A 27,647-nucleotide genomic window follows, 5' to 3' on the forward strand; every position below is an offset into this window, starting at 1 on the left:
CATGCAAAGGAAACTTCTGACGACAATTAAAAAACATTTTTTATATTTTTATTTTTTTCCCACTTATTCTACTGTACATCGGCTTTCACAATCAATAAAAACATGTTGCATTATATGGTTTAGCTTACAGTAACGACCCGTCAAAAAATTCCCTTGCGCAAGGACTGGTGAAGTCTATTTGCTATGGTGTTGAGACTCTTATATATTTCTTTTTCAATATAGTAGACGCCGATTATGATATTTGATTAATGAGTTACAGTGGCTATTGTTTGAAAAAGTCACTGTCAAAACGAAGAGAATGTCCAGTCGTGGCCAGTATGAGCTGCATGCATCACGCTGGCTGAGCTCAAAATGGCGCCCACGCTGCAAATAAGCACCTACGTAGAAAAAAAAAGGTGAAATAAATTCTCCCTTAGTGGTTCTTTCTGAACAAATTTAACGTTTCTTGGCGTCATTGTTCAGGATTACGGTCACTTTACCCACAGCCAGCGTACGGCAACTAATGTGTATACAATTTTTGTTAAAAAATAAAGTCGGAGGAAACGTAAACGTTAAAAAAATTGTTTACCTTTTTCACCATTGTTTAAATCAGAAAAGCAATAAGATTTGAGGAAAAGCGCTCTCTAATTACCAATAATTAGGTATCCAGATGAACAGTGATGTGCACATCGCAAATAGCGTAATGCAATAAGGCCCTTTATCTTTGTCGGTCGATGTTCGTCTTCTAGCACTTTTTGTTGCATTTTTTGCGTTTTCTTTATTGCAGTAAGTGGCTGAGCCTGATCAGATTATGCACTGTTTACAAACCAGATTATCAAATAGAAGCAAAGATGCAGTAATTTTTATCGTATTAAGAGGCGAATACCATAAGTATAATGAGCGGCATGTAGCAGGAACCCCTGACGCTGTTCGTGTTTATAATTCAAACACTCCTTGACAAGGTTATCGCTTTCATCGCTGGTTATACCGCTCTCAACGCAGTAGCCCCACTGTACACGCAACTCTGCTTCGGAAAGGGCGCTTTCCTCATCGTATCGACCCTTTTGCAAACTAGATTGAATGGGTGTCTATTGAAAACACTTCTTTTAAGGGAGTACTGGTTGATTCCGACAGTCCGTTTTGTTTGGTCTACTTCTTCTGGCTCTTGGTAGGGAGAACTGAAATTTCGCATTTATTCAATGCCCACGCTTTGCTGAAGTTTTCGTAAAATATAAAAATGAAGTGTTATTTTTGAAGGCAGCAGTCGCATTGCACTTCTCCTTCAATATCATTTGCTTTGCCGAGATGTAGTCAGATTTTTTTTTTATTTAGTGCACACACGCACCTAAATTGCGTGTTTATTAGTATGCTAACGTGACTGATGAATCACCTGTTTGTGTCAGTAGTCTGTTGTAGCAGTTACACAAGAATGAACCTTGAAAACAATAACAAGGTTTCACCGTATTGCGTACAAGCATCATACAATTTACCGCAAATACGGAGCTTTAGTACATGTTAATTTTGGTGCTCAATGAGACTTAAAAGCACTGCCGAACGACAATGCAAAGAAGGTGGCTGCACGACAACATGTGGCATACTTCATTTTTTTTCGTTTTTTTTTTCGCAGGTTGATTCTCGCGTGCGCGAGTCACACACGAGAAAATGTATATCAATCAGTTTGTTAATTCAGATGCTTCATCACGTCACTGTATTTATCTTAAACCCTTTATATGCGCGTGCATATATATATATATATATATATATATATATATATATATATATATATATATATATATATATATATATATATATATATATATATATATATATATATATATATATATATATATAATCCGCGTTACGAATTTCTCCATGTTTTCTCTCTTTTCAGTGCACAGATCTTCGCCCGCAACCACCCTGCTGTCTCTGGTTCTGCTGTGGCTTCTGGTAGCCGATCACTGAGGCCATCAAGGCGGGCCTCTCTCTTTCCGCTTTACTCAAAAAGCCGCTCACTCACCGAGTTCAAGTCATACCCCCATCTCTCTACGTTCTCGATGTGTTCTCACGGTCACCGAAAAAGTGTAAACGAAGCAACAAAAAAAAACAAAGAAAGCACAAAGGCATCGACATACTTCACAACTCGCGCCTCGCCGCACCTCCGTTGGTGCTCAGAGCTCGACTGTCTTCGTACGCAGAAGAGGACGAAGATTGTGCTGTGTGTTTGTGTGTGTGTGTATGTGTGTGTGTGTTCGACGTACCCGCCGTGGAAAACGACGCTAGAATTCAATGCGCACAGACTGTCAGTCATGAACTTCACGCCGATTTCACTCTACCCTCTCGACGTCTCCCTCACCTCGCCTCCAACGTGAACTTCGAATTCTTCTTTTCCTACTATCAGTGCTTCTCCACTTATTATTCGTTTGCGACCGGCACGAAGGGCCTCTTGACGCTCGACGTTGTTTTTTTTTCCGCTGTTATGTGAGCGCTCGTTTATGTGCGCGTGTGTACCGTGCTCGTGCGTGCGTGTGTGACAGATCATTGGAACCCACTCCTTCCTCACGAAAAAACAAAGAACTGTCATTGAAGAACCTCGATGAAGACGTTCGCAGCACGTCTTCACGGTGGCCGGAGAGAACTCAATGGTGTAGGAAAGTCGTGAGAAACAAAACTGAACAATACGAATGATGGTGCGTCATCCTGTGTACTATCTCTATCTCTCTATCTCTATCTAGAAGAGCGAAATGACAGCAGCGTTATATAGGCGCGGTCACCGCGACGTATTACACTGTTCCCGAAACGAGGACAGTGACCCCTTTCCGCGACATGTCACTCACCCGACATCCCGTTCGAGCTTGCGTTGTTGTTTTCCTTTTCGCTTTTGTTGTTTCATTTCGTTACTTAGAATCTCCCCGACACTCGAAATGAAGAAGAAATGGGCTTGGACGGGGTATGTTGCGAGAAGCTGGGATAACCGCTGTTTGTTAAAGAACTGGATTGTAAATGGAGGAAAGCGCGCCAGGGGAAGTCCGAAAGTTCCGTGGGTAGGTGGGATTTAAAAGCTTGCGTGAGTGAGGTGGCCGTACGATGCGCAGGACCGGATTGAACAGCTTTTTTATGGTTCCACTACGCACACGCCGTCCCCTAGTGGGAAAATTTTGAAACATTGCTGTAGGGTCTCCGGACACCTTTAGGTCTCTGAGGCTGTTGTTCTAGCCTTATCGCTTGTTCCGAATCACCCGCTAAGCTTTGCCTCCTGACAATGGCAGCAGAGGGCAGCACAAAAAAGTGTAAAAGGTGGATTGGAGAAACGAGGTAGTGGACACTGCCCTGCATCGGGTCAGGCTGAAAATAATGACGCTGATAGTGGAGATGATGATTAAGCACGACGTGATAAGAGGCCGTTCGTCAAAATATGAACGAGGTTGTCTTCGAAAGGGGCCGCTTAACCTTGCCCAGACCACAATTAAAATTGAGCGAAGGGTGGCATGTTTTCGAGTGCGTATCGCTGGTGTTGATAAAGATTTCGGTCTGCTTCCCGTTCGTGTCTGGCTACAGAATCTCATAAAGTCGTTCACGTGCTTGACACTAAAACAATGTGTTCATATAAATGTGTTGCGCACGCGGTAGTAGTTGAAATACTTTCTTTTCGTATGAGAACTATCTCCATCTGTGAGCAGTTCGAGGCCGCAAAGAAAATTGGTGCTGGTTTCCCAGTCAGAAAAGAAATGTACTGGACCCGACACCAAGGCCCAATAACGCTGGTCGTTGTAGTATATGGACTAACACTGGTGAATGGCAACGCGAGGATGAGTCAGTCTAAATGCTCGAAGCACAAGAATTCCATATAAAGTTACATTGATCGTTCGGTGTTCTTGTTCTAAAAGAATTTGGCGCTCTCTTTGTTGCTAATCTCGTGTCTAAACATGCGATTGCGATAGCACTTATATAAGCACTCTGGGCGCTATTTCACCGTGGCTGTCGGCGTGAGGTCCCGTTAAAGTCCAAAAGCTACAACATGAAACCGATCACCGTATACTCTATATGCGAGCTTTTGTTTATTTTTTCCTACGATTCCACTCTTACGCTACGCTCCTTGTAGTTCAGAGAACTAAGATCACGCGCATGTCAGCATGGCAGCGTTTTCTCGAATAGAATCTATCGGGCGTGCAGTTTTGAAAAAAAAATGTGAGCGTATATCAAGTTTACTGTTACAAGTTGTTGAATTTGCAGCAGTAAGTTAATCACAATGTCGTTACAGTGACATGCTCCAAATCACGACTTCGCTACCCTCTGTGACTACCGCACTTGAGTAGCGGTGATATAAAAACAAAAACAAATGCGGGGTATTAAATATTGACTTGCAGTTTCCCGGCTATGCGGTGCACAAGTGGTGGGACCATGACTTCTGCACTGAAAACAGCGTAGTAAAGTTTTTGTTGTTTTTGGCGACACTTCAAGGCACAACGCCTGCATTTTTTTTAGTATGCACGTGGATATTCAGCAACAATACTGCCTCACGTCACGCTCGGCCAGTGTCCTTACTTGGTTGCTGTAGTCAAATGACCGTGCCGAAAAGGTGTTGATCATCACCAGTTCGAATTGTATGCAGTAAGCTCATTGCTATTATTTAACGCTCTCTTTTGTGACGGCCAATCTCAGCTTTGCTTGCTAGCTTATTGCTGTCTTCTGATGAGTATTCGGGAAAGTTGGAGCGCAAAAATCAACATACACCTAGGTCGAGAAACACCAGATAAGTGCGCCTTTTTTTTTAACTTTCCCAATTTTCACCATCTCGCCCAAAATCAGGTTTGGTTAAACGATCTTTTCACATGGTTTTCATTTCATATAGAACATTCACCATCTTTCAGACAGGCGCAGAACTGATATTCCACTGTTCTCGTTCTGCGGCTTGTGCTCAACACTCTCCTTGTTTGTTTAAAAAGATGGTTCTTCGTTTTTTTTTCGTTTTTTTCTAATAGGAGTTATACTGACATTTCTTAGCCTTGCTTTACAACTGAGTATATCGCCAATTTCACATATTTTTCCACTTCCCTTTTTCTTCACATTGTAATTCTTATCAAAATCCGGCTTGTGAATTCACACGCTAAAGATAAACACACACGCATTCACACGCTCCGTAGATAAAGTGGCTATAAAACTATTCAGTACGATTCCATGTTGCGGTGCACTGATAAAGTTATTTCCAGGCGACGGTATATATTGCGTTTTTTTCTCTTCTACCTTTGAAGTAACAAACAGTGACACATGCAAAGTTTAAAGCTATAAACAAACAAACAAACAAACAAACTTCATCTTGTGGACTTGCCTGTAAAGCGTGCTTTTTTGTAGCAATAGTGTTTATGCAACACAGCCAACTTTACATATCTATACCAGTTTTTTTTTGGGAGGGGGGGAGGGGGCAAGACAATTGCAATAGCTGATTTGCCTCCTTTAAAACGTTAACTTTATTGCTGTTTTCCCAAAGTAAGCTAACGAATATTTTACAATATTTTACACTCGCCTGTGGTAAACATTTTCGCAAGGTTTCTCGTTCAGCTCGACCATTTATTGTATTTTTTCAGAGCCACAGAAAACCTTGGACGGTGGCGCCTTCAACAAGCAAGGTCAGAACGCATGCTTAATTTTCTATACTTTTCTACAGCTGGCGCTGGTGTTGCTGCGTCGATCAAAGAGGCGCTTACTTCAAAGGAAGAGCTCAAAGCCGTGCGGTGCATTTGCTCTGGTTGCGCGTTTGGTTAAACGGCACAGTCAAGGGTAACGGAGGCTTGAGAAAGTCAAAACTCACCATGGCTTAGTCCTCTTGTAAGTTTTGAAAAGTTATGTTGAACATTAATGCGCACGAACACGAGGCTAACGACTGGATGAGCGTACTGGTTGCTTTTACAACTGCTGTTATATTTAATTGTGCTGCGAAACAATCAATATCCGTACAGTCGTCAGCAAGTCTAACAATAACACTCCCACGCGATACCTGGTCTACATTGACTGCTGTTGCCAAGATAATACCTCGTTATGCTCGTATAGTATGTCGGCATGAATGTGTGACATTTCAGCAACGAAATCCCAGCTACGCGGCGCTAGAGTCAACCAAATGGGTTCAGGACATGCGGCAGCGCGTTCGTGTTAAGCTTGCTGATGACTCCTGGTTCAACATTTTTTTTAGATTGTCACATAATTAGGCAGTGAACTCAAGGTCGAAGTGTCTGACTTTTTTCACAACAGGCTCTTGTTTCACATGAGCCTTGTCTGCGTTATCGGGCAGTTACACTCTAAAATTTAGTTCTTCATGGATCGGAAGTACTACGAGCGGGCGAGCGATGGCCAGCATTTCAGTCAATCGCAACGTCCCGTGTTACACGGCGCATTCCGATCGTGACACACAGTCTTTTAAAGTGGCATAGCTTTTATTATTGGCTGCGCTACATCCACGCGCACACAGGTACAAATGTAGAACACGCGCGCAAGCTCGCAACTAGTCACCTTTTAGAGCCTGCGTGAAGTAGGAACCGAGAGTTACAACATCTGGTAAGGAAATGTTTATTGTTTCCCGAAAACGTGAGCACGCGCGCAAGGTGACGCAAGAAGGAAAAGGGGAGAAAAGGCGCGTGGTTCGAGTTGTCCTCTGTCTTCCCCGCGCCACCCGACCATAGTTTTTATTTTGTTTCTTAGTGATGCCGGAGGCGCCTACATCGGGGCGCGACGTAAAAGGATGCGCTACAAACTGTGAACGAAGAAACACAACTCTATCTTCATTAACACAGAAGAACACTGCAGCGGGGCACTCGAATAGCTGTGACAAAGTGAGACACATACCGGTTAAACAAATCTGTCTCGTAAACACAAACACATCAACAAATTGTATCAATGTTGAGGCTGGCATCACACATTTCTGAGGAGAGTTCTACTCGTGCTCAGCAAGAGTGCGAATTGCTTGTCTGACATCGAGATAGACTCCTGATTCATGCAATTATTTCTCGTATTTCTACAATAGAAGGATCCCATGAATCCCAGCTTTCGTTTTTGCCTATCTGATGAAGGAATGTTTGTGTCTGCAAAGTCAATGGTGTCCATTTTTTTCGTCCGTGTATGTGCTACTGAGCTTGTCATAAATAGATATGAGCTCACACATCTGTTTCGCATAGTTTTATATTATTATTATTATTATTATTATTATTACTATTATACTATTATTATTATTATTATTATTATTATTATTATTATTATTATTATTATTATTATTATTATTATTATTATTATTATTATTATTATTATTATTATTATTATTATTATTATTATTCATAGGATGCTGTCAGATTTTTGCGTAAATGGTGCTAATGACTCGTTCCACTCAAATAATTTTTGTTCACCACAGGAAGTAGCGTGTTTGTCGGTATGAAACAATGATAGACCAGTCCTTATCCCTTCTTGAAATCGTCTGTTTCTCGAGCAACTTTTTTTTTGTTTTAACATTCCTTATTGCACTGATTGCTCCGGCTCAACATAAGTTTATCGCTTAGTAGAACTGGTGCGATGTCAGCCGTTTCGTTTCATTCTTGCTTCAACGAAATAACAAGCTTTAGATCGCGCATTTACGAAGGCAGCGCCATCCGTCGAAGATAGATGGAGCGATCGATTGCTCTGGTTTTGACCAGTGTTCACGTGTGGCGCTCCAGTATCGCGAGCATTGTTTCTTTCCGTTCGTCAATGCTCCTCCTGCTCCTGTGCGGCGGTTGCTTTTAAATCGTGCCATTTTCGTTCCCCTGAATGAAACTCTTATCCCTCATCAGGCACGTAATAACACCACGATGTGTCAATGGCTGCAAACCGCTGAACGTCTCCAGTCACCATCAAACTGACTCTGCCAGAACCTTTTCTTTTAAGTGCAGAGCACTTCAGAAAGGCAAGCCTTCGTCTCCACTCTTAGCCACAACCGGAAAAGCAGACTGGCACCATTTTGGAGAGGTCCAGTAGGTGTATGAACACGTAAAGCGTTGGAGCGTTTTTTCTGTGGTTATAAAAGGGAAAAGAAAAAAAAAGTGAGCCCCGTAACTTTTTGCATCTGGTGCGACACCTTGACAGTAGCTCACAAGAGATGGGGGTAAGGAGGGATAAAAAGGATAGGATTATAAGGTAAATAGAGAGAGAGGCTCAGCGACAAGGAGCGACGGAAGTAAAGAGAAGATAGGAAAGATGAACTCGGTCACAGGAGTCTGAGGACGTGGCACCACTGGCGAGAGTTCTTGACGGCGACAGGAGATGGCGTAGGAATAATCCAGTCGGCCAGAGCTACGCTGTCGTCGTCGTAGGGGACCAGTGTCCGGAGGTGGCGTAGGACCAGCATTGTCAGCCAGAGCTGCACTGTCGTCGGAGATCGCGAGGGCACAACCGGTCGGTACGGAATCCAGCGAGCGAGTCGTGGTGCTCGTTGTGCAGTCTTCTTGCTGTATCCCAGGGGCAGAAAGTAATACAAAACTTTGCAACTGCCAATGAGGTGGAATGGAATTTGATAAACCGAGAGCAATTGGGTGTAAAGATCAGCAATTCGTCACCAGTGATGAAGAACAGGACGATGCACCACAATGAAATGAGATTCATCATAGTAGACTTTGCTGTTCTGTTGTTTCGCTTCAGTGTTGGTACATATGAGCTGCTGATAATGCAGCATACGAGAAACGTATTCTTCACCGAAGGAGGCAGATGAATTGACAGGCGCAGTGAAAAAAGGTATGTCAATCAAAAAAGAGGGTCAATTGCCATAATACTTCTAAAGTGCGCTTTCAGTGCCACCGTGGAGGCTCATTGGTAGCGGCTCTCGGCTGCTTTACCCAAAAAGCACGGGTTGGATCCCCACCGCTGCGGTCACATCTATCCGTAGAAGGACTTGAAATGCCATAGATTCGTTCGCCGTTTTAGTTCATCGCACGTTAAAGAACCTCGGGGGCTCAAAATTACACAATCTCCTCCTCTACGGCGTCTCATAGCCTGAGTCACTTCGGAATGTTCAACACTACAAAGCAATTAACCATCTCTTCCTGTATATCTTGTAATTATCTTCATTAGTATGACGAAAAACTGCAGGAGACAGACATTATGATAGTCGAGAACAAAGTCACGTTGGCTAAGACAACGATAATGAGTTTCACGGCTTCGACTTCGATGCACGCGCTGCCCAGCGTAGCTCTCCAGGGGCGTAGCCACGAAGGGGAACACCAGCCCCCCCCCCCCCAACACACACACCCATTTCCCAAAACATTTTCCGCCTTCGCATATAGGGCAAAAAAAAATTTCAAAGAGGCCTTCCGAAATCAAGGTGCTCCCCCCTGCACCAGGAAAATATTCTGACTACGACCCTGGTTCACTCCATCTGTTCTTCCACTTCACCTCATGTTTTATCATTCAACGTGGTCGCGCGCTCGACGAATTCAACACGTCACCGTGCCTCCGTTAAGAGCCGCTTTCCATTTTATGACATGCCGTGAAAGCCAGCCCGCAAAAAGTGTCGCTCTTTGCGTAGCATATCCAATCTTTCATACATTGGCGAGACACTCATTGCATTTATGAATAAAGGAACCGACGTCCTATATGTCATAGGGCTCTGAATATATACTATGCAAGGGTATACGCTCACGTCGTGGGTTACCTCATGTCACCTTATATGCACTCCTAATGGTCGTGCCAATAGGAGAAACCGCAGCTCGTACCCCTTTTGAGCTATAGTTCTGTTCAATGCTGGCGAGGGTAATGGGTTTGCAGCGCCCTATCCTATTTGCCTTTCTCAGGGTTAACGTCAGACTTCTAAGAGTAGTTTGCGCCTATACAGACACGCAGAGGCATGCACGCAAGCGCGGAAGCACGCACCGGCTAGTGCCCATCAAGAGCTGAATCGATGGGAATATACGGCCCTGTGCGTTGAGTATACCCCAAGGAACGTTTCTTCTTCCTCGCAACGCCGCATCTCATTTGTATGCCAACAGCCCCGTTGTCTCGGCAGGCCAAGACCTCGTTCGAAGCCGGCCGCACAATACTTTGGGCAAGAACGGCCGATCATCGGACAATAACAAAGGGGCCAACGCAAAGCAAGCAGAGCAAGCCGCTCGAGTGATGTGTGTGCGTATGCAAAACTATTGGGAAGACTGAACAGCGGGGCAAAGAGTGGCCGGGGGGGGGGGGGGGGGCAAGGAGCGACATGCCTAGAGTTCTACAGGGTTCGACAACTTAATCTGCATATTCAATGTTTTCGATGCCGTGAGTTCGGTCGAAGCACAGGACGAAGAAAGACATCTGCGTGTCTCCTTGGGTTGACAGTGTGCCGGTGCTGTCGGGGAATTTTTCGTCTTTCTTTATCGTCCTTCTTCCGGAACGCTGCCGGAAGTCCTGGCAGAGTGCTTGGCGATCGAAGCGTTCTGTGGACATAACGAGCAACAGCGTAGACGAAAACAAAAGAAGAAAACAATAGAGAGGCGGGACTGCGGCGAGGACACACTGATCTAAAAGAAGCAGCAAAATGTATGTACGGAAAGTTTATTGACAGAATGTCTTTCTTGATGGAGACAGTACAAGGGAACAAAAGAAGGGAGCAAGATAGGAAGAAAGTTCCGTCCGCAAGTTGTAACTCTGAGCATGTGCATAACTTCGCCCTTAGCCGTCCTCTCCGCAATTGCTAGAGAACTTCGCTGTGTGAACAGAGACACGTTAAATACGTGCAAAGAACGTCAAGGCTAATTTTCGTTTTCTTCTTTGCTTCACAGCTACTCAGCAGTTCTGCCAGCGTTAACGCATTGTAGACCTTCTTTGAGCGTTTGGTTCGTATAGGAGTCTTTCAAACAAACAGCGTGTGAATTCTTCGCATGCTTTCGTAACGACCGTGGTGAACATGCCATCAGTGTGGTCGGGGAAGTGGGCAGCTGCTGCCCGTTTCGTGGTGGACACAGTCCAGCCACGAGTGGTCACCACCATCATCATTAAAACAGTAATCAGGCTGACTGTCCTCAATGCGCTGTGAAGGCCTGTCCCATTGACCAATAAACACAATACGGCGCTTGTAGCGGCCAAGTTATCCCTGCAGAGATTATCCTCATCTACCCACCTATCACTTGGCGTTCGACTGGCGTGCTTGGGTTCTCTTGGAATTCAGTCCGTCACTACTAATGAGCAGCGGTTATCTATTAATGACCAGTGTTTAACTACAAATGCCCTGCTTATTAGTATTTCTCCTGCATTTCTGCAAGGCGTCCTTAACACTAATTTGTTCTCTGATCCATTCTTACCACCTCTTGTCCATCGAGATTACACCTCTCATTTCTTTTTTCCGCGGCTTGCTGCGTCATCCTCAAGTAATGTTCAACCCTATACGTAAGCTTCCAGGTTTCTTTACCATAAGCACCGGTAACATGCAGCTAAGATGTCGCCAGCAGCCATTATGCTTGGTGACAAAACAGGTATACAGATTGCTCAATTAGCGCGAGCTTTGACGTAACAACTTTCATTACTGTTACGTACGCACGCACGCACACAAATGCACTCACGCATGCGCGGACTCACACACACGTGCGCAATGCCACAAACACACACGTGCGCTTTAAACTGTCAGATGAGCAAACCATCTCAGAATAAGCTTTTTGTAAGCCCTGAAGGTAATAAATAAATAAATAAATAAATAAATAAATAAATAAATAAATAAATAAATAAATAAATAAATAAATAAATAAATAAATAAATAAATAAAAGAGAGTTAGTAAGTATTCATTCTGAAGCGACGGGGCATGCAAACACGTACACCAGAAAAACAAATGTCAGGACACTACAAACACCCACTAACAATTGAACAGACGCAAGAAAAGAAAAGGCACTAAGGCTTACCTGCGAATGGCCGTGCAATATGCAAACCTATCAATTCGGCACGCCTGGGACTCTACGTGAAAGATAACTGTTAAGGCATCTGATTTCATTTTCGTGCAAGTTAAACCGTGGTTGGCTTATCTATACGATATGCAGCGTGTCAATCATCAGGCGTATTTCTTCATTGCTATGTCAATACAACGTTGCGCATTGATAGAATTTCGATGTGCACTTACATTATCTATAATGATATTAAAAGGTGAGCGTCTATTTAGCAATGTCAGAATAGTGTCTTGCATAAAGACTATCTAAATATTAAACTTGCATAAAGATGAAATCAAATGCCTTAACAGTTATCTTTCGCGTAGAACCCCACGCGTGGCGGATTGATAGGTTCGCCTATTCCATGGGCATGCGTAGATAAGTTTCCGTTCCTGCTTGTTTTTTTTTTCCGGTGACTCTTCAGTTGTTAGCCGGCGTTTTTGGTGTAACAACTTGCTCTTTCGTGACCGTCCTTGATTGATACGCAGGCTTTGATTGATTGATTGATATGTGGGGTTTAACGTCCCAAAACCACTCTATGATTATGAGAGACGCCGTAGTGGAGGGCTCCGGAAATTTAGACCACCTGGGGTTCTTTAACGTGCACCCAAATCTGAGCACACGGGCCTACAACATTTCCGCCTCCATCGGAAATGCAGCTTCCACAGCCAGGATTCGAGCCCGAAACCTGCGGGGCAGCAGCCGAGCAACTTAGTCACTAGACAAGCGTGGCAGGGCTTGTGACCATCTTTTCACATCTTGTCTGTCTAAAACCATCTGAGAAGGTACGAAAAACGAGGGTTGCATCGTAGAAAAAAAACTTCTGTGCTGTTACATGCAAAAACCAAAGTATGACTGTCATGCCGTGGGACACCGGAAATTACTTTGTGGTAGACACTGAAAATTCTTATTACCTTGGTCTATATTGTGCACCTAAATCTAACTACATGGGTCCCTAGCATTGTCGCTCCATCAAAGTGCAGGAACCGCAAATCGGATCAAACCTCCCTTTTTCGGATTTCGGTGGATTCCGGTGGTTTCGGTGATCTTTCTGATCACCGAAACCGCCACTGCAATGACGCAGCTTCCTGACGGCCTTGTTTAGAGCAATTATCCTTTGACATATTTCCATTAGCACATGTCTGAATAGTACATGGTATATTATATGTGCACATGTATAGATACGCGCTGGTTCGTTTTTTTTTCTTTGTGCAAAGTTCGCACACGCGTGCATGGGCAGTTTTTTTTTTTTAGGACAATGTACGCTTTCGGTGTTATGGTGAATGCTCGTCTACAAGCTGATTGAGGTGGGGCCTAATGATTCATTTTAAGCGCAGTTACTGAACCATGACTTGGAGTTATTCAAACTTACGATGCGTTAGACTTTCACAATCAAGCTGATGCCCCGCCGGGGTGTTCTAGTGGCTAAGGTACTCGGCTTCTGACCCACAGGTCGAATCCCGGTTGCGGTGGCTGCATTTTAGATGGAGGCGAAATTGCTCTAGGCCCGTGTGCTCAGATATGGGCGCATGTTAAAGAACCCCATGTGGTGGAAATTTCCGAAGCCCTCCACTACGATGTCTCTCGTAATTATATGGTGGTTTTGGGACGTTAAACCCCATATATCAATCAACAATCAAGCTCACGACAGAATTTGGCTGGTTGAAATTGTTGTGTTGCCCATCGGGATATTCACCCTTCGGTATATGCGCCCGAAGGCATGCGATCGCGATAAAGCAGCCACTTAAGGTCGCGAAAGATAGCTCCCATTCAAATTTGCTTTGAGACAGTAACGAATACACACAAGATACAAAGATAAGAGATACGACCTACTATACCAGATGACGTGGTCGGCCTTTGTCGGCATTTCCCACCATTATATTCGTAGTTAAAACTTACATAGCTTCTGTTTTCCATCAGGTTTTGCGCACGGCCTCCCAGCCGAGTCGGTTTTCACTTTTTGTAATACGTTCGCTACTTTTCCTAAATAAATATTAAGTGAACAGAATGAAGGAAAAAATAAATGTAAACCATTTTGGCAACCGCCAGCATATAGTAACTGGAGGCTTCTTCAGGAGTAGAGTGGCATGACCTCAACGCCGAAGGGCAAGAACTTCACAACTCTGCGAGAATCGTGCACTTCGCCCACAGACCTGAAATGGGAAACGCTAGCGTACTCCGCGAACATTTCTGCGCCATTATTACCGCAAGTGCACTCTCGAGCGCACTCTTCGGGACGAGAGTCGATGAACTAGAAGGTGGAAAAGAAAGCGCTGACTCGAAACTTTTTTTTTTCCAGCAGGCTCCAAGAGTGAGGAGAAACGGAATGCGTTGGCGACGTTACGAAAAATCAACGCACTGCGTACCTGCACTTAAGGCCGGAAAGAAAAGTGACGCGTACGCAAAAGTAACTGGCATAGTATTCAAAGAGGAAAGGAATTGCGATTAAAAGGGCAGGATGAAGAAGGAAGTTGGGGGGCGGGGAGAAAAAAAAAAGCAGGCCCTTGGAAGCTTTATTTGGCAGCCATACGGCGGTGCATAGACGTCGCATGCGGGCTTCATTTATCATCCTCGTTCTCCCGGGGGCATTCTTATTCTTGGAATGCTTTTTAGCGGGCTGTCGATGCGCGAACATTGAATCGCCCCCAAGTATCGTCCTCTCGACTCTATGCACAGCTAAAGTCTTGACCCTTCCCCACATTTCCGTCCACTCTATCTCTCTTTCTCTCTCTATCCATATGCCATTATTTTTCCGACAGTTTTTCCTTTTGTCATCTTGCAAGCCATCGATGTCAAAGCACGAGGGAATGCGAAATAAGGCCACATAGTTTTTTCATCACTCTAATAATAAGTCCCACGGCGTGAAGAAAAAACGAAGGAAGTCGTGGAAAGGTTTTCAAAAGACATCATGAATTATTTTTTCTAAAAATATATAAAAGCAACCAGTCAAATGTGGACGGCTGGGAGGCAGGACTCGGAGGAAAGGGCAACGGGTTGAAAAGGGGGGGGGGTCTCAGACAAAAGCCTCCAGGGGGGGGGGGGGGGCTTAAGGTGAAGCCCTTTTGGCGTCTACTTCACGACGGCGCTCTCTGGAATTCAAAATGTCCTGATCGTTATGCAAAGGGGGAACGCTAAGCAAGTCTGCTCCCGCAGGCTTTAAGAGACTCCCCCTCTGCTTGTCGCGTTTCTCTGTACTCGGCCCCCCAAGACTGTTTTCCTTGCGTGTATGAGAAGCTGTAAACACTTCATTATACCGAGAGACTCCCGCTGCCACCGTTAGAGAAGAGACGCGATCCGAAAGAACAGCTTGCGGGATTCGTGGTATGCGTGCGATCGTCCCGCCTACGACAGGTGTTCTGCAGAGTAAGCTACGCTGTTAGTTCGTCGCTCATTTAAGGTCGAACGAGGAGTTTTGTGCTTCTGTGCCGTCTTCGTACTCCTCCGCGGAACTTTTTAATCCTGAAAGAAGTAGGTATGCGTTGTCATTTGTATTATAACGCTTGATTAATATTAAAGCTGAGATTATAGGTCGTGACTCTGTACTTGAACCAAAATGTGAGAGGAGATGGTTAGATGTCTGCGAACTCAAAATGGAGTGTTTTCTTGCGACAGGTAGTTCCTAGTTGCGTTGAAGGGCCAGTCAATAGGCTCCGAAACGCGCAGAATAAGCTCGCGCATTTTTCTTGCGCGTGACCAAACTCCTTCAACGCGTAGTGACGTCAACTGGGCAATCGGCGACGTGACGTCGACGTGACGTCAATTGCAGCACGTCGATTGGTCTAAACCAGGTATCAATAAAGAGTAGTGAAGTCAACGTCGCCGATCGTCGAGTTGACGTCACTGCGTGTGGAAGAAGGTTGGTCAGGCGTACGAAAGATGTGCGAGCTCTTCCTGCGCGTCCCGGAGCTTGTTGACTGGCCCTTCAAAAAAGGATATAAAGTCTTGTAAAGGTGTAAAACACCCTAAAATAATCCTCAAAAACCACGGTGCGCGTGAGGAAGTGCTTTTTGTAGACGCCGCCTAATATTCGCTTAATAATTACACCAGTAATAGGGTCGCACGTGGCTCCCTCTTTGCAATGGCGGTTAGAGACACGAAAGAGAAAACCGTGACAGGAGGCTCCGTAAAGAACAGATTGCCGGAGGGTGCGCAAAAAGATTAACTTTGCAGAGGTCGTAATCAATGGTCGAAAGCAAGACAGATTAATAATTAGTGACTCCAAGATGACCATTAGGAATTTAACAAAGAAATGGATCTCTACCGAAGCAGCCAAAATCCTGAACCACAGAGCATAAGACTTCCGGATCAGCAAAACTGCTTTCAAATACCTCAAGTGGATCTCGGCGCACACGGTAAATAAACATCGAAGACAGAACTATTCATTCACACCTCAATGATAAAGCCCACCGAACCACGCGAGGACCGATTAACCACGACTTAGACAGCTACGGATCGGCACCCCGCACCCACCACAGAGGGAAGGACGACTCCAACGGGGGTGATGGGGACGATGGAGGTGATGACAATGACGAATATGCGACACAAGACTACAGACCAGTCAGGTCGTCCTCGATATATTGACATACTATAAGCGACGACGAAAAGAATATCCCCCAACACAAACAGCTAGACAGATCTCAAGAAACAGATTGGTGAAGACGGCAAACCAGAACCTTTCCAAATCCAGTACACCGGAATAGAGTATACTCCAGACGATACCCACAAGCAAGCAGTAACCTCTGTAAGAACGAACACACAGATATGGCACATATATATGGCAATGCAGACAGGTCACGGCAATATACCGAGAGGACAATACAGGACCGAACCTTTTTGAAGAGCGTTGGATAAGTGCGCTGAGCTGCTCAGATCTGCTGGACCAACTGTGGGCAATCCAGCGAGCCCATACAGCAATGGAAAGACTACGCATCACCCTAAAAAATATCCAGGTGGCCGGAGCCTGAGCCGGTAACCTTTCGTGTTTTTTTTTCATTTTTCAATAAAGTGTTTTTGCATCCGTCCGTGAAGGTAAGTGACTATGATAATGATAAGAAGTGCGGTGTTTTTCATGCAACTATTCGTATTAACCTCAAGCTGTGAGCAGCCTCTTTTTACTGAATGTCGTGGTACGACACCTGAAGGCTGTACAAAAGTAAATCAAGCTTCAGATTTAATGTTGTTGTAATGAACTTCCTACCTTTCGTGGAATATTCATGAACTACGAATGAGACTAACAGTCTAATCCCGCGTGTAGAAAATGCGTAAAAGAACTGATCATATTTATAAGCCGTGGTGCAGCTGATTTTATGTTGACCCACTTTCATAAAAGGATGAGGGCACTTCGAAAGATTCCCTCGAACAACCTGTTAAGACCTCCATAAATAGCCTCATTGGCACCGCATTATGCTACAAGCGAGAGATATTCCTCAGACGAGGCTTAAGTTTTCCATCATAGGTTCCAGACGTACAACGGCATCTTCATAGGACGGATTATCATAATTGGTGCGCTTAGCTGCTACGCCGACCAGCACAAAGTAGTTAGTATGCTAACAGAATTCAGTGTTCTGCGCTGCAATATCCAAACGGATCCTTTTAGCCGATGCAAAAGGAGTGCCGTTGATGACACATAACTACAGTTTATTCGTGTTTTGGCGCATTCCCTTAGTGTCCTTGCCTTACTTTTTTTTTGCAATACTGAATTTGAATAGTTTGTGTCACTTTAGTGGATGAACTATTCTTCGTGCAAAATTTTTTTCTTGTTGCTTCAAATTTTCAGCACTCTATAGAAGTATTAGCGATGCGAAACACAATGTGTTCATGGCCAACACGATTTCAAACGTGTAGAGAATGACCATTTATTTACAAACCGTAGTCAAACAAACGCGCGACCTCGCAAGTGTCAAATACGTTTGGAAACCGTTTCGTGCAATATTTTCGACGTAAAATGTGTAGACGCACGACGTACACATTTGTGCACTCTGTTCATGACTGCGAAAAAAAATATCTATTTCAACATGCTTCTATATCTGTTTGTCTAAAACACTACGTCGACTCGTGCAACATTGTGAGTGACTGCATCGCCCATCCCTCCTGTGCCGCTGTTCGCTCTCTTTGCCATGTTTACCACAAGCTGGCCGGCTTCTTAACGTGAAGCGCGTCTGTCACGAAGGAAGGAAAGTATCAGGAAAAGAACGGCAGAGAGGTTAACCAGCCTATATGCAGCCGGTTCGCTACCCGGTGCATAAGAGGGGGATGGGGGAGATGAAAGATAGAGAGCAGAGAAGGAAGATAAACACAGCGTCTGTCACTGTTATCCATCTAGCGTAGGAGCTGAAAATTAACGCTGTGCCCGCAACGCGCTGACGGCAGTACATCCAGCAGCCCTTCGGTTTACCTGATTCTTGTTTGTTTGTTTTTCCTACTTCCCTCACCCATTGCGAGTGCTAAACCCCCACGACATCCTTGAACCGGAGGTGGCACCTCTGTGCGAAGGGGTGTCTGGGCGGGCAGGGTTTCTCAATTAGCGATTCCGCGCGGCACAAAAAAACGCGCAGGTACAACGCTCAAAATGCGGCAGGCACCGAGGCCCTTTGTGTCCCTCTCAGTTTGTTGCTTGGCCCAGTTCGTAGAGCGACGCCTGTCGCCGGCGCATTCTGCAAATGTCGGGCGCGTTGAGCGTAATTAAGACGCGTGCTGCCTTCCCTTTACTTAATTCCGCCTCGCTGAGTTCTCGCGCGGTCCTCTAGTGTCGAGCGCCTCCTGTTGTCACATGCGTTCTAGTTTCTCGTCGCCGTTCAAGTTTTTTCGCGGAGCCTCGCGCTTCGCTTATAGAAAGAAGGAGCCGGAAGTTTGGCCAAGCATGTGTTTTCGTTCCACGCGGCTGGAAAGTGCGATCTGTTTGTGCGATGTTTCGCCTCTTCGTGTACAATGTAGGCGCAATCTTATTCTTCCCTACTGACGAACTGACGTAGTGTACCCCACATTGACTAACGTCTTTTCAAAAGAAGGCTGGAAGAGGGCTTGGAAAATATGATCAGATGACAGGAATAATGCATGAGACATGCTAGAACTCTTGACAATGAAAAGTAGGAGGGAGGGGTCGACCAGGCAACAAGCTACGGAAGGGAAAAAATGGCATCCGTGACGTTCGCGAAAAGAAAGGCGTGTCAACAAAACTCGAGGTGAATTAAGGCGAGTAGATGTTTAAATGTACGCCGGAAGACGAATGATTTAGTTTCCGTTTAACGTGTCGAAACTCGAGGTGAATCAAGGTGAAGAAACATTTAATTCTACGCGCGAATATGATTGATTCAGTTCCTGTTGAGTGCAGGCATAACAAGTTTAGTTTAGCTGCAACAGGGGCTAATTGTAACCGATCGCCGAGTGTACCTAATGCTTTGTCGTTTCGCCTGCGTTTCCTGCGCCTCGACTTGATCAGAGTACAGAGACACTTTCATAAACTTACCTGCCTAATTCACCTTCATTTCATGCGCCGAAACTACCCTGGCCTTCAAAACATACATCTTTGCGTATTTCATGTTTGAAAACTGGCTACAAGGCAGTGTCGGATAGTGTTTCAATTTACGGTAATGGTTCATGGCTGCGTGCACACATTGCAAACGCACGTGTGCGTATCATGCACGCATGCGTGTCTGCACATACATGCTACATACATACATACATACATACATACATACATACATACATACATACATACATACATACATACATACATACATACATACATACTGACCTTTATAACATGCCTGTAAAGCGTGCTCCTCTGCGGTGTAAGTGTTTATGCAACACAGCCAACTTTAGCATATTTAACATTTTTCTAGGCAGAACAATTTTAATAGCTGATTTGTCTGCTTTAAAACGTTAAATTTATTACTGTCTTCTCAAAGTAAGCTAAATAAAAGTTTTATTGCTTCCTAAACACTTACTAATTATTTGTGAAAGTGTGGAAAGGGTTTAGCTAGTCAAGTCGGTTAGCATCGACTTCCTCAGGCTGTGTCAAAACATTGCAAATGTAATTGCCTCTATATATAAACAATTAAAACATACATACATACATACATACATACATACATACATACATACATACATACATACATACATACATACATACATACATACATACATACATACATACATACAGACAGACCTTTATAACATGCCTGTAAAGCGTGCTCTTCTGCGGTGTAAGTGTTTATGCAACACAGCCAACTTTAGCATTTTTAACATTTTTCTAGGCAGAACAATTTTAATAGCTGATTTGCCTGCTTTAAAACGTTAAATTTATTACTGTCTTCTGAAAGTAAGCTAAAGAAAAGTTTTATTGCTTCCTAAACACTTACTAATTATTTGTGGAAGTGCGGAAAGGGTTTAGCTAGTCAAGTCTGTTAGCATCAACTTCCTCAGGCTGTTCCACAACATTGCAAATATAATTTGCCTCTATCTATAAACAATTGAAACATACATACATACATACATACATACATACATACATACATACATACATACATACATACATACATACATACATACATACATACATACATACATACATACATACATACATACATACATACATACATACATACATACATACATACATACATACATACATACATACATATATACATACATACATACATACATACATACATACATACATACATACATACATACGCGTAAACTAAGCGCTAATCTATGGCGATATACGAATAATGAACGCTTGAAAGCTGGACACAGCGAATGCGGCATCTCCGCTCATCCGGTTCCGAAACTCCGCGGCTCCTTGGCGTTAAGTATCGACTCATCCTTCAAGTTCATGCATGCATGCATGCTCGGAGGAGGGCCGAGACAGGCACCGCGTGCAGTAAGGTATAGCGAGGGCCGAAACAACCGCGCCCTCGCGTCAGCACTTCCTAGAGGAGATGCGCCGCTTGCGCTACTGCTGACTCGTCGTCTGCTCTTTTTTTTGTAATCTCCACACTCGGCCATTAGTATCTGCGTCGGTGGATCAAAACGCACGACGTGCACGGTCGGCACAACTGGTAATCGCGGGGAAGGGGACTCCTCCCTGTGGCTTCGTTGTGTCAGACTTTACCAGGGGCGAGGATGGTAGGTGGATGGGCGAGGAGAAGCAGTCTTTCCTCTTCGACTTGTTCCTCCTCTCTTTCAAACCGTGCAGTAGGGCGGAGAGTAAAGAAGCACCGTTCGTAGGCTTGCGAGAGGGGATGCGAGGTGGTGTAAAAGGGGTGTCGGAGTATAAAGCGTGAGAGGGCGAGCGCTGGCGGCAGCGGCAGCGGCAGCGGGCGGGCTCGTTCAATTAACGCTAATGCGCCGGCTCAGGGCCTCGTTAAAGACACGCGCTCGAGTCCGCGTTGCCTTTATCACGACCACGCAGAAGACGCGGCGGTGTCCTCCCCTTTTCGACAGTGGTATATGGACCCCGGCCAAAGAAGCTCGCTCCGGAAACGTGCTTGCCGTGGAGCTACTCGACGCTACACTAGACGCAGTCAGTACAGAGGCCGTTGTCGTCGTGTTTGTCGCGTTGGCGTCGCCTTTCGAAGAAGTGCGCGCAGAGTTAGTGGAGAAAGAAGAGGGAGAGAGGGAAAGGACGGAGAGGGAACAATGCTTCGACAACGACAAGTCGTCGCACTTGCCGAACGAACGGCGTCTCGTAGAGAAGTTTGTTAAGGACAGTGCGTCGCGTCCACAAATCGAGACATCGCGGCATTGAATGCGCAGAATTGAACGATGATCATGGTGCCTCTTTTTTTCCCAAATGCACCGGTCGACGGGCGTTGTATTTAATGCGTCGACGGCTTGAAAAGGGCGTCGTGAGCCGATGTGAGAAGGCTGCAGAGCGTGGCTCACGTCACAAACTTGCTAAACCTAGAGTTCATTGACATCACACGCGATAAGGTATTTCATTTAATTGTATGCTTCAATGAATCTCGAAAGGCGTTGATTCTTTCGCTTCTTTTAAAGATTGTGATGCTTTGTGGAAAACGCACATTTTTTGGGCCATTTACTTATGTTTATAATTCCGTAAGGCATTACTTCATTACATTGAGGATTGCGTTGATATACCTCCTATAAGGCCCAATTCATTTTTTTCACGCTGTGTTTTTTCTGTATAAACGCAAGTCTTTCCAACGAACGTGGCGCGTTGCCACAACAGTGCTTTGTTGCAACGCGCGTGTATGCAACACGTATGGGAAGGAATACATACTGTCATTTGTTATATGTGTATATATATATTAAAACCTAAAATTGGCAATCCTCTGAAATAATTTGCGACTCCATCAATGTTGTTACAGATATTCTCTTATTTTTGTTGCTTTTATTACTGCTATATTTCATAGTTAAGTTTTGGGGGCAGTTTATGTAATAACACTGCTTAATATATGTGAAGTTTCCTTGTCATCTGTCTGTGCTTTTTAATACATGTAGTATCCATCATAAATCCCCCTACAGTCTTCGGACTGTTGGACTATAGTCGACAGAACGTTTCCTTCATTTTACGTATCGCTAGTTCACCAATTAACTCGAAACTTCGCACTCTTCTTCCTGAGTGACAAAGGAAAACATCCTACGTCGAAGTTCCCCAACATTCATGGCCTTATAGTTGGAACGTTCACGAGTTAAACAATAAATTTGAAAAAGCGCTCTCTTCTATATCCAGATATCTCATGGTGACGCTATTTTATGGACACCAACGGTCACGCCTGGGCAGTCTGCAATCACAATGTCGGAGACGTGGTTGACTGCACTTCAATTAGCCTGCATCCGTGTCGTGATGCACGCGCTCTGTTGTATCGATCTCGCGAACAAGCCTTCGAAGCAAGCTCAACGGGGACATATGTCAGAGCTTTTCTCGAAAGTCTCACAATGCATTTTAAAGGCCCCCACACGAACAAGACGCATTTGTAAAGTATATACGAGCTGCACTTTGTACGCTCTCTCGACGCACTCTTCCGAACGGTATTCGTTCGCTCCTTTTATGGGCATTACCTGCGTGCACGCGAGCTTTTTCTCGCTGCATACGGGCGTGGAAAAGGAAGCGTTGCGAAAGGCGAGACCCTTGGGCGCAGGCGCCGCTCGCTCACCTGCATTGCGAAACATCGAAGGCCGATGTCCTTCGGCCGCAGGCGAAGCACACGCTTCCTCCGCGAGATGCATTAATGGTAGCCGGCAGCGTCTTGCGCAAGCCTTTCGTCTCGAATTTCAGTTGGGGAGTTTTGTTTGCTCGAGGAACGAAAGGATCTCGGAGGGTTAGTGAGATACGGGCTAGGTAAAAGGGGTGGCGAAGAAAACGCTCTGTGGACCGTTGAAAAAACGCAAGGGTCGTAGCAAAATGTTGCGTCACTTTGTGTCTGTCGCAGAGAATGTTGATGGTGGGCCGGCTGTGACGTTGAGCTCGAGATGGTGCATTTGATGTTGTTGCTGACTATAGTGATGGTGCCGATTTTGTGGGAAGTGGTGACCACCGGCTAAGCAGGGGTCAAGGGGGGTGGTGCTGATGATGATAATAAGACTGGGGTGGTGAGGGCTATGATGGGGGAGACGGTGGAAGGGGTGGTCATCATCATCATCATCATCATCAGCCTGACTACGTCCACTGCAGGACAAAGGCCTCTCCCATGTTCCGCCAGTTAACCCGGTCCTGTGCTTGCTGCTGCCAATTTATACCCGCAAACTTCTTAATCTCGTCTGCCCACCTAACCTTCTGTCTCCCCCTAACCCGCTTCCCTTCTCTGGGAATCCAGTTAGTTACCCTTAATGACCAGCGGTTATCCTGTCTACGCGCTACATGCCCGGCCCATGTCCATTTCCTCTTCTTTACTTCAACTATGATATCCTTAACCCCGTTTGTCCCCTAATCCACTCTGCTCTCTTCTTGTCTCTTAAGGTTACACCTACCATTTTTCTTTCCATTTCTCGCTGCGTCGTCCTCAATTTAAGCTGAACCCTCTTTGTAAGTCTCCAGGTTTCTGCTCCGTAGCTAAGTACCGGCAAGATACAGCTGTTATATACCTTCCTTTTGAGAGATAGTGGCAATCTACCTGTCATAATTTGAGAGTGCTTGCCGAATGTGCTCCACCCCATTTGGAAGGGGTGGTCATAGAGTTTCCTAAATATATACTATAGGGAACTCTGGCGTTACAGTCTATGGCAGCTGCAACGCACGGTGCTTCAGCGAGCATGGGAATGATGGGTAGTACATGTATTTTGTCTAATCTTCGTATTTCTGGCTCCATGTGTGTTCGTGTGACTCAGAGCTGTTTGCTCACGAAACGAAAATCAGCAAATGTTCAGCGGTTGCGCTTCACCATCTCATTCTTTTAGGCGTGCCATTTCAAATCCGGTCAGGAAGTTCAAGAGGGTTCATTCTCTCCTTCGAAACAAAACCTAAACACACCAATAAATGAAGCCACAAGTGCCATTTGATCTGTTTCGAAATGAAGCTTAAGATACCACCAGATTTCACTATCTGAAGCTTTACTGGTATTATAAAAACTCTACTAATCAAATTCTGTCTCTGGCTTCACTGAAAACTGCTTGAACGTGTAATGCTCCTGCGTAATTGTTGGCTGGAATGTTCTAAATCACTTCATATCTGGCCCAGAACTCTGTATATTCTATATAAACCACAATAAAGCGCTCTAAAAAGCTGATAATTTATTCATGTATTTTCAACTTACCTGCGGCTTGAGAACCACGCAAGAAATAAAACTTGAGCTAATATTAAATGATATTTCTTTCTTTTATATATATAAATATATATATATATATATATATATATATATATATATATATATATATATATATATATAGAGAGAGAGAGAGAGAGAGAGAGAGAGAGAGAGTGAGTGAGCTTTATATATAATTTTAATTATAGTATAGTAATATACTATATAATATACCGTATCATGTATGATAGAACAAGATATGATCATGCAGTACAGGTTTCAGTACGGGAGACTAGCGTGGAACGTAGGTCCTTAGCAGGGAGACTTGACATGACTGAACTGCTCACGCAAGCGACCATCCACAAACTTACCGCGGCGAGTGCTCACACGTGCGTCACTCCCGTTCTTGATATTGGCACGTCATAGCGTCACCTAACGCGGCGTCACGTGACATCTCACTTGGTCTGAAGTTGGGCTGATCACGATGCAGTGTACAAGCAGGTCAAGTGCAGAGAGGTTGTGATGCCCGCGATCCTGCCTTTGGGGGAAAACCTCAGTATGTGCAGAAAACTTTCGATTGAAGGCAAGGGAGGATCAATATCTTGTAATAATTGTTGAGGTTTAGCGTCCTCAAATTCTGATATGGTTATGAGAAACGCCACAGTGGAGTCCTCCGGAAATTTTGACCACCTGGTGTTCTTGCTGAAGGCAGAGCTGATTGCAACCCCGAACTCAACCGCCAAAGCCTGGCCGTCCGCGTACAGGCCACCGAGCTCGGCTCGACGGTCCGCGCTATCTTCCCATTTGGATCCAAATAAAGTTTTCATCACCATCACCTAAATCTAAGTACACGAGCCTCATGCATATTCATCTCCACAAAAAAAAACGCCAGGCCTGTGCGGAAGGCGCAGCACAGTCACAGCGAAAGCTAGAAGAGCGGCCTTTCATAGCCTTTTCCAAACACTCATTGGGTAACTACTGCAAGCACAGTTGCTTGATACCCACTACAGGATTAATAAGAAAATTTTTGGATAGTGGGTCGGCATTTGCTATGCTTTTTCTCGTCATTCTTCTGAAAAGTGTGGTATCCGCTAAACACTTGCAAGAAATTTTGTGGCAGTTGTTCACACAGTGGCTGAAAACGATGAAGAAGTATGCCTGAAGTGGGTATGCGCCACAGTTATTAGGTGAAGAACAACAAGTTTTTGTAATATGTTGGAGCATTGGACAACCCACTCGTTACACTATTCGCATTGTGCGATGACTGGTTGTTCTTTCGCTGTTTTGAAACACTTTATAAGTCGTATTAACGCGATTTCTTTTCCCGCATTAAGCCTGCCTAAGGCAAGTTTGCCAACAAGTCCCAAGCGTATACAGTGCAGGCCCAGGACAGAATGTTCTGAAATGCGTTAAAAGAATGCTTGTAGACCCAGGGGTCAAAACGTTTTTCTTTAAATTACATACTGGTACCTTACCAGTTAAAACATGGTTGCAGGATAGGGGGTTATTCGTCCCATGGAGCACACATTACCACTTATGTAGTAAACCGGAAACAATTGAACATGTGTTTATAGATTACTGGAGCGGGATCTTTTTCTGGGACATATTGAAGAGAACCATAAAAAAAGAACTACTGCGCCCACAGCATCTGTTTTCTTTCGGTTAAAAACGAGGCAGGCTTATCTTATGATCTAATCATGCTTATGGGCCTGCACAGTATATGGAAAACCCCATGTGCCTTTGAAAACATGGATGTATAAGTGCCATCTGTGCGGCAATATTTTTGCGAATCTGTGTGCCATTTTCTTGAAGTGCTGAAGGGCCAAGAGGTTGTACCGGACTGAATTGTGCGCAATCAGCCAGTTTTAGGAATGCCGAAGTATTGGTCAACAGTCAGCTAAGAGCTGACTGTACTTCAATCAATTTTTTGGGTGTATATTGTTACGCACTTGTATTTTGACCAATATGTAAATATGTGGAAGGTGAGAAGTCTTGATATGTTAGACAATAAAGAAAAAAAAACGGCGGGGCTTAGTGGTAGAATATTGGGCTGACACCTAGCGGGCGCAGGCTCGAGCCCGACTGTGTCATTGGTGCTAGGTTTTTTTTTTTTTTTTCGTGCAATGTGATTACGGAAACTGGCGGCGGCGGCGGGGGTGGCGGACAGCCATGGCACCGCGCGTGACCCGAGTCTGATATCAGAACAGCTTTCGCTGTAAAAATTTCATCGCGGCGGCCGGGATCCAATACCGCGATAGAGGATTAATCCATCGACTGAGAAGAAAAAAAGTGGCTTTCGCCTTCCACCCATTTTAGGGCAACTTATAATAAATCCAGTGTGCGCATGTGCGTGCGCGTGTGTGTGTGTATGTCTGTGTGGTGTGTGCTTGTGTGTGTGTGTTTGTCTGCATTTACGTGTGCGTGTGTGTTTGTGCGTGAGTGTGTATGTGTTTTGCACTAGATAGCAATTTTCTATGTGTCGAAATGGAGCGGCACATTCTGACTGCGGTCTTGCTGACCAAGGCTGGTATTCTGTACCGATGGCTTTTCTGATGCTAATGCCTTTTCGTGCTTTTCGCGCTTGGTCTTCGGTTAGAGCGGTGATCCGAACGGCTTAGCAATGGGGTCGAGTGGCCATGGGCGGTGTATGATAGGACTAACGTCAAACCTAGCGCAGCGAATCGACCCTAAATGCCGACCCAATATGTGAACGCAGCTGCAGTGCGGGAGGCGAGAAAAGAGCTGATGGAGATGATCAAGAGATGTCATCCAACCTAAATGTAACTGCACTCTATAACCAATACGTGCTATATACGCAGCTATTTTTTTTTTCTAAAAGAGAGGCAGGTTCGCAACAGACCATGCGCAAGTCAGCCATCAGAACAAGAACTAGAACGAAATGTTAGGCGGGATTTCAGAGTTTGACGCAGGCCCAACGTGCAAAAAAGAAAAAAAAGATTGTAGAAGAATCCGCTGGTTGTTGATACTTGGCTTGATACATGCTTAGCTCGTGCAGTGCAAATAAACAAAGACATGGGGTGGATACGGGGGACAATATAT

The 27,647-nt window shown here is 44.8% G+C and overlaps 2 protein-coding genes across 3 annotated transcripts in view; both read left to right on the forward strand.

The window, feature by feature from the left end:
• LOC119173953 (suppressor of lurcher protein 1) overlaps positions 1-2,220 on the forward strand; it is a 376,626-nt gene extending 374,406 nt beyond the window's left edge. For both annotated transcript variants that reach the window (XM_075895055.1, XM_075895053.1), the window contains exon 15: positions 1,871-2,220. In XM_075895055.1, coding sequence (XP_075751170.1) covers positions 1,871-1,941 — 71 coding nt within the window. In that variant the 3' untranslated portion in view covers positions 1,942-2,220. The remainder of the gene's footprint in view (positions 1-1,870) is intronic.
• An 84-nt stretch (positions 2,221-2,304) lies between these two features.
• The window catches only part of LOC142817700 (suppressor of lurcher protein 1-like), a 222,409-nt gene continuing 197,066 nt past the window's right edge, over positions 2,305-27,647 (forward strand). Inside the window, exons 1-2 of the mRNA XM_075895059.1 lie at positions 2,305-2,666; positions 5,562-5,603. The gene's annotated coding sequence lies outside the window, so the exon portion shown is untranslated. The remainder of the gene's footprint in view (positions 2,667-5,561; positions 5,604-27,647) is intronic.

Source organism: Rhipicephalus microplus, chromosome 5 (assembly GCF_043290135.1).
Source record: "Rhipicephalus microplus isolate Deutch F79 chromosome 5, USDA_Rmic, whole genome shotgun sequence".
Taxonomy (NCBI): domain Eukaryota; kingdom Metazoa; phylum Arthropoda; class Arachnida; order Ixodida; family Ixodidae; genus Rhipicephalus; species Rhipicephalus microplus.